The sequence below is a fragment of the Puma concolor genome, chromosome D2, assembly GCF_028749965.1.
Source record: "Puma concolor isolate L17-30 chromosome D2, mPumCon1.1.hap2, whole genome shotgun sequence".
Lineage (NCBI taxonomy): Eukaryota > Metazoa > Chordata > Mammalia > Carnivora > Felidae > Puma > Puma concolor.
Genome location: NC_141677.1, coordinates 45,752,842 through 45,765,194, shown reverse-complemented (window position 1 = coordinate 45,765,194; position 12,353 = coordinate 45,752,842). Strand labels below are relative to the sequence as shown.

Here is a 12,353-nt window from a genome sequence, read left to right as displayed (position 1 = left end):
GCAGTCGGTTAAGCGTCCGACTTCAGCCAGGTCACGATCTCGCGGTCCGTGAGTTCGAGCCCCGCGTCGGGCTCTGGGCTGATGGCTCAGAGCCTGGAGCCTGTTTCCGATTCTGTGTCTCCCTCTCTCTCTGCCCCTCCCCCGTTCATGCTCTGTCTCTCTCTGTCCCAAAAATAAATAAACGTTGAAAAAAAAATTAAAAAAAAAAAAAAAAGAAACAGATGAGAGTAATTTTTAGTAAGACAGTCTACTTTACATTGTTATGCCCAGAATTCGTGATCCCCAAAGACCACTAGGGAGCCGAGTCCGATGCAAAAGCAAAGAGCCTTTATTCGAGCTAGCTCGAGCTCAATCCCCTACCTGCACCGACGCAGCGGTGAGATACCAGGGAAAGAGAGCGAGTTTCAAAAGGACAAAGGTTTTACTGGGGCCTGGGGGCAGTTGGTGAGGTAATGGCTATGGCCTCAGCCGATTGGCTGGGGAAGGGTCCTGGGGAAGGGTCCAAGTCCTGTTAGGCAGGTGAGGGGGGTTTACTCAAGGGAAGGAGGTGTGGTCAAGGTGAAGGACACAGAACAAGATGGAGTCGGCCGGCGTAGGCCCGCCCTTTCAATATATTTAAAATATTATCATTTAAACATTTAATCACTGTACAAATTATTTGGATACTTTATATCCTTTTGTTTTGGGCCCTAAGCTTTTGGAATCCAGTGTGTATTTTAGATTTTCAGCACATCTTAACTTGGACTAGCCACATTTCCAGCGTCCAGTGGACACACGCAGCAGGACAGAGCAGTACCACGCAGGGTGCAGAGGACAGAGCAGGGAACAAAACGGACAAGGTCTCTGTCCTCACATAGGTGACAGTCTAGTATGGGAGACAGAGAAAAACGAAGTAAACAAATCATTTTGGAGAGTGAGGTGTTACTGAGAAAATAATACATGGTATTATAGACTGGGAGGCTGATTTAGTTTGTTTGGGTAGTCAGGAAAGCCTTTCTGAGGCTGAGAACCAAATGAGGAGGCATTAACCATCAATTCTCTGTTGCCACGATAATGCTGTGTAACAAACCACTCCAAAATGCAGACGCTTAACATAGAACTATTTGTTATTGTTCATGAGCCTAAAGTCAGCTGGGCAGTTCACCTGGCCCCAGGTGGGCTCACACACACATCTGTGGGCAGCTGCAGGTCAGGTAGGTGGCCATGCTAATCCTGGCTTGGCTTGCGTGTTTGGGGTCTGCTGGCTGTTGACTGGCATGGATGACCTCAGCTTTTTTCCACGTGGTGTCTCAGCCTTCAGCAGGCTAGCCCAGGCCTGTTCTTATGGCAGAGGCGGAGGTCCACGAAAGAATGTGGGCGCGTTCAAGTTTCCTTAAGACTCAAGCTCAGAACTCTATCACTTCTGCCATGTTCTTTGGGCCAACCCAGATTCTGGGAGGAGCTGCAAAGTCACATTACAAAAGGTGTGCATACAGGGAAGGATGGAAAATTCAGGCGATTTTTGTGATTAATCTCCCAAAGCACTTAAAAGGCTTTCAATTCCACCAGGATGTTATAAAAAAAATTCTAAGTTTGCGTGTGCCCAATAAAATATCCTCAAAGTATAAAAACAAAAATAGAACCCCAGGGAGAAATTGACACAATTACTCTTATACTGGGAGGTTTCAGTGTACCTTTTACTCTTATTGATAGGTCAAGTACACACAAAAAACTAGTGGAGATACAGAAAAGTTGAACACAACTTATGAGCTATTCAGTCAACATTTATAGCCTACTTTCTGTGTGTGAGGTCCTATTCTAAGTGTGCTAGGTGCATGGCAGTGAACAAGTCAACAATCCCTGTCCTCATAGAGTTTATACTCTAGCAGAAGGAAACAAATAATAAACAAGTTAATAAGTAAAGCAAACATGAAGTCTGCCACGAAGAAAAATGACAGGGAAAGGAGAGAGAGAGTGCTGGGCTGGCAGGGTGAGGGATTTAACTTAAATAGCACCTCAGGGTAGGCACTACTGAGGAGACACCTGAGCGGAGGCCTAAAAGAGGTGAGGGAGTGAGTCATGTGCTTATCTCCAGGACTAGTGGAGGGAACAGCAGCTGAGAGGCCTGAAGCAGGAGCAGGTTTGGCAGGTTCTAGTAGACAGAGGCAGGATTGGTAAGATGGAGAGGGATAAGGAGTAGTCAGGGGCCAGATCACCCATGGCTTTACAGGCCACAAGATGGGTTTTGGATTTTAGTCTTGGCGATGGGAAGCCCCAGGAAGGTTTTTGTTGGGGAGGAGGAATATCATAGAACATTAGGGGTGAGGACACTGGGGAGTAGATGGCTATTTGGAGACAAGGGTCAGGTAGCCAGACAGACCTTTAGAGGTTGCTGGGTACCAATCCTTGTCAGGCAACATGTCCCCAGGGAATTTTCCTTGCTTTGCTTTTCAACTACCAAGACAGCAGTTTATTCCCCAAAGGATGTCACCATCTCAGGAGAACATATTCCAATTATACTGGAAAACAAGACAATTGTGATTATAGTAGTATTCATCTTCTCAATTCTCAGGATGAAAACCTATCCAAAGCAAGAACAGGTTAGTCCAGAAAGCACTCCTCTCTCCCTTGGGAAAACCCAGTCAACTACTACTGACAGTTTCAAGTCACTTTCCTTTCAAGACACAATCTAACATGAAAGGAAGCAAATGGGGGGCAGGCAATTAAATATTTATTGAGCACCTACTATTGCTACACACTCTTTCATGAGGTAGGGATATACAAGAGGAGACAAAGATCCCTTCCCTCATAGGGAAGATACGTATGTAACATAAACACAAAAAAACATGAGATATGTTAGATGAGATAAATGCCCTGAAGAAAAATAAAGTAGAAATAGCATTTGGGAGTGGGGTGTTACAATTTAAAATAGGTTGGGGCACCTGGGTGGCTCAGTTGGTCAAGTGTCTGACTCTTGATTTTGGCTTAGGTCATGATCTCATGGTTTGGGAGTCTGAGCCCCGCCTTGGGCTCTGTGCCAACGGCACGGAGCCTGCTTGGGATTCTCTGTCAAAAATAAACAAACATTAAAAAATAAATAAATAAAACAGGCTGGTCCATGGGAGATTGATTGAAAAGTTCCTTTTCCATACTGGGCAGAACAGAAAGGTTTGGGGAGTGTCAGGGAGGTAAGGGCAGGGCCTGGCCCTCATTTTGTAGGGCACTGTAATACAATCACCACAACGTGCAAGTGTATGATTTATAATTTTTATTATAAATTCTGATTCCCCATCCTAAAACAAGGTAACATTTCCTGTAACCAGTGTGGACATTTCTGACTTCAAGCTCTCTGAAGTGAATTTTGAAAGTTGTGATACATTGTACTACACATTATCAGAAAAAGATTACACAGTTCTACTTAGCAATTCCAGTTCTGACAGTTCTCATGGCCTGGCTGCAACAGAGACCCAACAATGGCACAACAGATTCTTCTATTAGTTTTCCTGGCAGGATTTTCTTTCTTCTACTGAAGCAAAGGATGAGTCCACCTGAGTGGATGGAGCTCAAGGTAGTGGAGATTCTACCCTCCTCCAGGCAGCATGCAGGAGGGCAGCCTGTAGCATCAAAGGGTACAAGTGTGGTTCAGATCTATGATTTTAGTCTCTGCCATAAATATAATTTAATGGGGGAGAAAAATCAGACATGAGACACCGAGGCATTCTAGCAAACAAAAAAGCCCTCATTTGCTACCTAATATGTGCGTGAAGCATATTTGAATGAAGTGAAGTGAACCAATGGGGGGAGGGGTGCAGGGAGAGAGGGTGGGGGATGGGGATAGGCAGGTGGCAGAGTATAAGTTGAGGGATCTAAGAAAACCAAAGGAAAACCACCACCAACATCCAAAAAGCTGCTTTCCCACGTGTTATTCATACTGGAGTCCACATTGCTCACTCTGGTGTGGGACTCAGGGCCACGGCACTGGAATGGAGTGGAGCTTTCAGGGTATTCACTTGCCTCACTGGAATCAGGGAGGTAAAAGGTAAAGGGAGTGGTGTGGCCTGAAGGCCCAGAGACCGAACTGCCTCCAGAAGGGGCCCTGGCGTAGGCAGTCTTTAGTGTGAGGCACAGGAGAGCAGAGAGCCGCAGCACAGCTCTCTTCAGTATTAATATACTAAGCTTCCACAGACTAAACACACACACTTTCCTACTCTTCAAATCACGTACCATTTTCTACCAGATTCAACAATGTCTGTAATAATGGATATCCAATGTTCAAGAAAAAGTTTGATTTCTTTATTAGTTACCATACGTTGAGCAAATGCCAGCCTCTCAATTTCCTCACCTGTAAAACAGGGATAACAGGCAGGGATGCAAATGAAGAGGCTGGCATCGTACCTGATGTATAATAGGTTCTTAATGTTTTCTCTTCCTCCTTTCCCCCATCTTAACAAAAAAGATTAGACTTCTGTCAAAGGCTATAGGTGTACTTCAAAAATCAGGGCCCGTTGACCTTTAACGTGTGGGCCAGTTACCTGGTGAATCATGTTAAAAATGCAGATTCTGATTCAGTGGAGTTGGGGACAGGGATTCCACATTTCCACTAAGCTTCCAGGGTATGCCGTGCTGCTGACTAGGGATCACTCTTTGAGCAGCAAGAATTTAACTCTACTAAGCTCCAATAACACAACTACTGCACAAGAAGCCCCTAAATGGGCTCCACGGATTATCTCTTTCTATAAAAAATTAACTCTTCTATTTAAGCTTCATGTGGAGTCACTGACCCAGCCAAGTAACCAGGCTAGGTCATAAAAAATGCATCCTTTGGTCCAGGAGGGTTCACAGCACTCTTCCACAGGAAGATCTTGCAATGGTCTCATCTCTGCACCACTTTCGGCTTTTTGATCTTAGCCTTTGCCTCTGATGATAATGACCCCTTAATTAGCACCCAGTACTCTGTCATCTAAATAATTATAGTAAATGCAGCTTGCACCTCTGCTTACAATCTCTGAAGAAACTGATAAAATAAGATCCTATGCTGATTTTTTTAAGAAGACAAAAGTGGGGGGCGCCTGGGAGGCTCAGTTGGTTAAGCGTCTGACTTTGGCTCTTGCTGTTCATGGGTTCAAGCGCCACATAGGGCTTCTGTGCTGACAGCTCAGAGACTGGAGCCTGCTTCAGATTGTCTCCCTCTTTCTCTCAAAAATAAGCAAGCAAAAAAAAAAAAAAAAAAAGACAAAACTGAGATGCCTAGGTGGCTCAGCCGGTTAAGTGTCCACCTCTTGGTTTCCGCTCAGGTCATCATCTCATGGTTGGTGAGTTCCAACCCCCTAGTCAGGCTCTGAACAGGTAGGTCAGAGCCTGCTTGGGATACTCTCTCTGTCCCTCTACCCCTCCCCCACTCACGCTTGCTGGCTCTCTCAAAATAAATCCTTTAAAAAAATAAAAAAAATGAAAAGACAAAACTGACCCAAATACAAGCCATGCACATACTGCCCACAGCGGAATGCACAGACCTGTTATAACTTCCAGTCACATAAGCTATCAAAAGTTGATTTATCAAGAAAAAGTACTGTTACAATCTTTAAATATCAGAATATACATTTTGTAAACAGTAGGGCAAAAGTAAAACAGTTCAGCCATGCTAAAATCCACCTTAAATTTCTAGTGCGAAGGGCTGCAGGATATCTTAACTATTTTTTCTTGACTCAGAGTTTCCTGAATATACTTGGAGGAACCCGGTTAACTTCTGGGTGCATTCAAGGCAAATCATCCATTTGCGGAAGAAGGGGAGGGCTTTTCACTAGAAGCAATTAGTTTCCTAATTTCCCAGGTGTATCTCCATTAACCACCCACCAAACAGCTGGGCCGTCCAAGCCAGATGAATCATGCACCTCTCAGCACGAAACGATTGTGCTACTTTTTAGAACGCTGTTTTCCCACGGCAGCCTTTAAAAAAAAAAAAAAAAAAAATCCCCCCCATCCAAATTTCCAACTTTGATAATCAATACATTGACCCGAAAAAAACAAAACCAAAACCCAAAGACCACAAAGGAGCGTAGTGTAAAATTAACTCTTTTCTCCCATCAATCTCCCACCTCCCTGTCCTCCCCAGAGGCAATCACTGGTTCAATTCTCGAAATTTTTCATTTATGGAAAATTTCAGAAACGTTAGTGAGACTGGAATAATCAGCCCTTGTGTACGCATCACACAACAATGGAAAAACACCCCACTGGCTTTATTCTCCCTCGGTTGGTTATTTTCAAGTAAATCCCAGAGTCATAATCCTTTTACCCGTCAAAACTTCAGACTTTTTTTTTTAAAAATTCTTACATAACCACGTTAGCGTTATTACACACAACAAAGTTAACGATAATACTATCCAGTATTCTTGGGGTCTCTTTTAACGCGTGCAGGGCAGACCGGAGAACTATGAAAGTATGAGCGGTGGGGTCGCGGGAGCATTCAAGCGCCGGAGCCGACATCGCGGCGTTAGGTGCCCAGTGCCCCGGGCTTCCCAGTTCCCGCAGTCGTTACCTGCGTCGGGCCAGCACTCGCCAGGCCGGGTAGAGGGCGGTTCCCAGCCGCGAACTCCGCGCCTCCGCGCTCCCAGGCCGCGGCCCCAGCAGGCCTGGCGCAGCTGCACAACCCGCCGTCCCTAGACACGGGCGAGTCCCTGGAGGGGAAACGATTGACACAGCTGCCTGCACTGCGCCCCCGGCCCTCCCTGGCGGCACCTGCGTCTCCCGGCGTGGTCAGGAGCTGCAACGGGCTCCCGAGCCCGGGCGGGCAAAGCCCGCCACAACCGCTCCTCCCGCCGCCGGCTCCCGCGCCTAGCCGCGAGTATAGCGCCCTCGCGAACCCGGACTACAACTCCCGTCGGGCGCTGCGGCCGGGCCAATGGCGGGCGCCGGAGCATGCGGGGAGCAGCGCCTGCGCGGCGGTTTGAGTAAGCGGCCGCGCGATTGGCTGCGGGGTCGGACGGCCGCGCGGGGCCTGTGGGAAGCGGAGTGACGGAGCGAGCGGCTGTTGGAGGAAGGAGGTGGGGGCCGGGAGCGCAAATGGCGTTGAGATGGTTCAGGGCCCTGTTCAAACTCCAGCGCTGACCATTCACCGGCGGAAGCGGCGGCGCAGGAGGCGGCGGCGGCCTAGCGGGGGCACGTAGCGGGCTCCGGTACCTGCTCTGGCGGCGGCGGCCAGGGAGGCCTAGGCCTGGGCCCGGCCGGCGGCGCTCAAGGCGGGGAGGGAAGTTGCGGTGCCGCCGCTCCCCCCCCCCCTCCCTCCACCGGGTTTCCTATTTACCCAGAGCGGAGTCGCGGGTTCTGACGGTGGCGGAGCCCCTTGCCTCTCTTCGCGCACAAGCCGGCCCTGTTCTCTCGCGCGGGGCTCCCGCGCCCGTCCGTGGGCCGTTGGGAGCAGGAGAGGCGGAGGCGGCCCGAGGCCAAAGCACCCGCCAGGCGCCGAGGGTAAGTGAGGTCTCGGGCGGCTGCCTAGGCCCGGAGGGAGCCAGGGAGGGTGGGGGAAGCAGGGGTCTGGAAGTCTCGCTGTTTCACCCACACAGCCTCTGAGGAAGTTGGGCAGGGGAACGACCTGGAGAACTCTCTTTTCCCTCTTTTATTTTTCCTTTTTCTGAGTTCCTTTCGGGCGGCCACTGATTTGCCTCCCTCCCCAAGCGCGGTCAAGTGCGTTGGTTTCAGCCCTGAATCCTTTGCCGTCTTTCCTCCGCCCCTGGCCGCCACTAAGGCCTTACACTGCCCTGGGGATTCAGTGGCAGAGGCTTCCGGGGCGTCGGAAGCTACATCCCGTTCCTGGCGGTGGGGGTGGGGAGGAGAAAAGTTGCGTGAGCTTCCAGCGGGAGGGGACCGCGTCTCCCGCTACCCCCCCCCCCCCCCCCCCCCCGGTGCACCGACCGCCCCCAGGTGAGAATCTCTAGGTGGTTAGCTTCATCCTTTCCGGCTTTCACTCTTGGGTGGAAGCCCCTAAGCCCCTGGGGGTCCTAAAGAAGCTACACTTGGTTGAGGGTTAAGTGTGAGGACTTTTTAATCCTAGCGTACGTTCCTGAAAATTCGACCTGGTTTTGGGCAGAGAGGCAAGGGCCCAACGACTGTAAAGACTTAGTTGTGAATCATTCTTTCCTTTTTAGTTAGGAAAGTCTTTGGAGTTTGAAGCCTGACTGAGCAAGATAGCTTGTGTACTTGAGATATACTTAAAGTGTGTCAACTGTGTCCGCACTCTTACACTAATTTGTACGTACTTTACACTCTAGGCATTAATAATGTTATCGCGATAGTATGTCTACTGACTTTACAAAACAGACATGGAAAACTATAAAATAAATCAAAAGTAGGGGATATTACATAATGAATTCCCATGTATTTGCCGCTCAGATACAACAGTTCTTAATTCTTAACCGAGTGTTTTTCATCTACACACTTTCCATTCCACATCCTTTAAAGCTAGAGAATTGCTGACATTATTTCATCAGTATTTTAGTACATAATTGTAAAAGACATGGACACTTAAAAAACAAGCATGATTTTCTTATCGCTTAAAATAGTTAACTCCTTCATATCAAGTGTTCATCTGCAGACTTTCAACTTGCAACAGTGAATGCTTTGTGGTTCCAAGACCATTTTACTGCAAGACCACCAGTTTTTCTCCTGCGGGCCCAAAGGAGCTCAAGTCTAAATTTTTGGTGTGTCATTTAGTCAGCATTTTTAGGTGGTTACCTTGTGAGTGTATACAAAATGTTCCAGCTTTGTTGGTGTACATGTAAATGTAGGTCTGTAGATGAGGGCTTTAAATTCTTGAAGGAATGAAATGACTTTTTCTTTTGTTCTTGCAGCTGCCAAATATACTTAGTTTTGTTTAGACTGGACCTAACAGGAAAGCCAAAGATTCTTTAGTGTCAATCTACAGTAGATCTCAGGAAAAAGTTTTGTGACATTTTAAAAGGTCTTCACACTATTTTTTCTTAATGCAGATCTGTATGATGACTAAGTTATTACTTTGTCAAATTAGAATTGGTTTCTAGCCAAACACGAGAGAGGAAAATCATTATTGAATATACATAAAACTAAGTTTATAGTGACATAAGTTGTAAGAGTTTAAGTTAGTAAAGGAAAAATATGTTTAAAGTATAGACCAAAATGTATTCAAGAGTAGAAGTCAAATATTATTCTACTTGTCATATTTTAAATTTCAAATTATGAAGCTTTTTTCCCCCAAATCTAGACAGTGATCTTTTTTGGGTATATTTAATAAATTGACATTTAAACTTTAGGAGGTCAAAGTGTAGGAAATGATAAGAATTGATAGTGTTTAAGAAGTACTGTTACTTTAAAAAGTGTTTTATTCTTTTGATTTACTATTTTGAATTTTTTTTGTTATAGTATTTGTTATTATTATGTAGATAACAACAGATGAGTCCACTTATCCTTTATAAAGCAAAGAGGAAAATTTACAGGTTTCTGTTGCTTCATTTAATAATCAGCAGACTGGTGTAATATGCTGGAATTCACCAGCTTCAGAAAACGTAACTCTGCAGATGAAGACAAAGAAGATAGAATACGTTTTTTTGTGATTAGGGAGATGACCAACTAGAGAATATTTTTCAAGTTACAGTTTAAACTACATTAGACCAAGGATCAGGATCTTTAAGATTGTATTAAAGGCTGCAGGTTCTAATACATAAGAAAGTAGCACCATTTTCCCCACTTTTTCCCCCTCCTATGAATAAATGCTTTGACATTTCAAGACCTAATTGAGTCAATTATTTGATAATTCTGAGATACTGAAAAAAATTAACATTTTGTGCATAAGATTTTATAGGAGTAATGACCCTATTCAGATTATTTTCTTAAGGTAAAAGTGATATTTATGAGAATAGTACATAGATTCATTTGAAATTAAAAAAAAAATGGATACTCCACTCGTAAGTTGGTTTTGTGGATAAGTTGATTAATCCTTACGCTTGCTTACTTTGTAAGTGTATGACTATGTACTCATTATAAAAAAAAAATTAGATACGGAAGTATGTAGAATAAAAAAATGAGCCCTTCTCTTTATACCCCTTCCCTGTATGTATTCAGCCATTTTTAAAGTTTGTATCTTGACTGTTGAAAAGCCCCCATGGGGGAGAATCCCTGGGTTATTTTTATATTCAGTGTTAACGCTTGTTAAGTGTTTGGTGATTGTATATTTTCTTTTCTTCCCCCCCCCCCCCCACAGAGAATATGAAACAGGTGTCAAAATGACATCCAGATTTGGGAAAACCTACAGTAGGAAAGGAGGAAATGGCAGTTCAAAATTTGATGAAGTCTTTTCTAACAAACGGACCACCCTTAGCACAAAATGGGGAGAGACAACATTTATGGCTAAATTAGGGCAGAAGAGGCCCAATTTCAAACCAGATATCCAAGAAATTCCGAAGAAACCTAAGGTGGAAGAAGAAAATACTGGAGATCCTTTTGGATTTGATAGTGATGATGAGTCTCTACCAGTTTCTTCAAAGAATTTAGCCCAGGGTAAGGGTTCCTCTCATTCAGAATCTAGTGAAGCTGCTCAGCTGGAAGATGTCACTTCTGTACTTGAAGCTAATAGCAAAATTAGTCATGCAGTTGGTGAAGACAGTGTTGGGTCTGATAAATGCTTACATTTGGAAGAAACTTTGGTTGGGAAAGAAAAGAGCACAAACCGAATCTTAGAAGATGATGCAAGCAAAAGTAGCTGTGCTAAATTAATGACTTCAGGTAAGCTTTTAATTCCTTCCTTTCTTTCTCTCTCTCTCTTTTTTTTTTTTTTTTTTTTAAGTGATCTCTATACCCAACTTGACTCATGGGGCTTGAACTCATGACCCTGAGATCAAGAGTTGGATGCTCTTCTGACAGAGCCAGCCAGGCACCCCTTGAATTTCTTTATTCTGAGCCAGGAGACTTTGTGTATGCCATTTAGTTATTAAATGCTTTAAATTCTAAAATATCCTGCTGCTTGAGTTTTCTTCCTGCATTTGTGATTAATGGGGGCTTTAGATAATTTGTAGAAGAGACTTAAAAACTTTAAAGAAACCAATTGGGGGTTGAAATTTTACTTAAGCAGCTTGGATATTAATGTTTCCAGACTGTTACTTGTGGTGCATTTTGGGAACAGTTTTTCCTTCTTCCCCAACTCCATTTCTAGTAAGAAACATGTCTTTTTGTTGTGTTAGGATGACACAATATCTTACATTAGTGGGGAAGATTTGTATTGTTACCGATAATGAAAATGAGATGAGCATTTACAATGAGGATTAGGTTTAGGAGTGTTAGACTTTTTTTCAAAACTAGTTTAGAAAGATTAAGGAGGTATTGTGGAAACATTGAGGAATTGAACTTCATTGCAATTTGAGATTTGTGGAGTCTGGTGCCAGTAGCAACTTGTATTAATAGATTTTAATCCACAAAACCAGTTGTATTTTTAAAGTGTTAATTTGTAAATCTGGCATCTAGGGTTCATTCGAAAAATAACATATTTTATCCGTTTTACCTCTACTCCCTTCGTAAAGGATTTGAGACTTCGGGTAAACGGTAAAAGTGCAATTAACTGAAACACTAAAGAACTAAGCTTGGAGGTAGCAGGAGAGACAGTGTGCTTGCTTTATTAGCAATAGGACAAGGATGGCACTGTAGTTAAAAACAGACCTTAGTTTCCGACTTCTTGGCAAAGTTTGGTGATACGAAAGGTTATATAGATCTCATATTTTGAAAGGAAGTAAAGACAAAACTTTCCTAGTACTGAATTCTCAAGAAGAGTTTGTCCTCGAGGCTTAATATAAGTGCCTCAAACAATATAATAAAAGACTTTGCCTTGCATAGTTTTACTAAAAATGCTGGACATTTTTCACTCTTTCTCACCCTTGGATGAGAGGATGAGCCAGCTGTTATTGTCATTCCCTTGATCCTCTTGGTTAATTCTGATTTGGCTGTCCTTATGCTTTGCCCACATTTCTCTTGACACATTGTTCAAAACTTAAGGTTAGGTTAATCTTTCACTAAAAAAAAAACCAGCTTAGGGGCTCCTGGGTGGCTCAGTCGGTTAAGCGTCTGACTTCAGCTCAGGTCATGATCTCTCAGTTTGTGAGTTCAAGCCCCACATCAGGCTCTGTGCTGACAGCTTGGATCCTGTGGCCTGATTCAGATTCTGTGTCTCCCTCGGTCTCTGCCCCTCCCTTGCTTGCACTCACTCTCTCTGTCAAAAATAAGTAAACATTAAAAAAAATAAAAAACAGCTTAAAAACTTTCCCAATTCAGCTTCTAAGCATGTATTACAAGTCACAGGACTGTTGAACCAAAATAAACTAACTCAGTTCTCCTTACTGTACAGATGAGGCTCAAAGAGG

At 44.3% G+C, this 12,353-nt stretch overlaps 1 protein-coding gene across 2 annotated transcripts in view; it reads left to right on the top strand.

Moving 5' to 3' along the window:
- Positions 1-7,239: 7,239 nt before the first annotated feature.
- The window catches only part of WAPL (WAPL cohesin release factor), a 93,199-nt gene continuing 88,085 nt past the window's right edge, over positions 7,240-12,353 (top strand). For both annotated transcript variants that reach the window (XM_086680183.1, XM_086680181.1), the window contains exons 1-2: positions 7,240-7,443; positions 10,208-10,728. In XM_086680183.1, the coding sequence (XP_086536309.1) occupies positions 10,230-10,728 (499 nt within the window). In that variant the 5' untranslated portion in view covers positions 7,240-7,443; positions 10,208-10,229. The remainder of the gene's footprint in view (positions 7,444-10,207; positions 10,729-12,353) is intronic.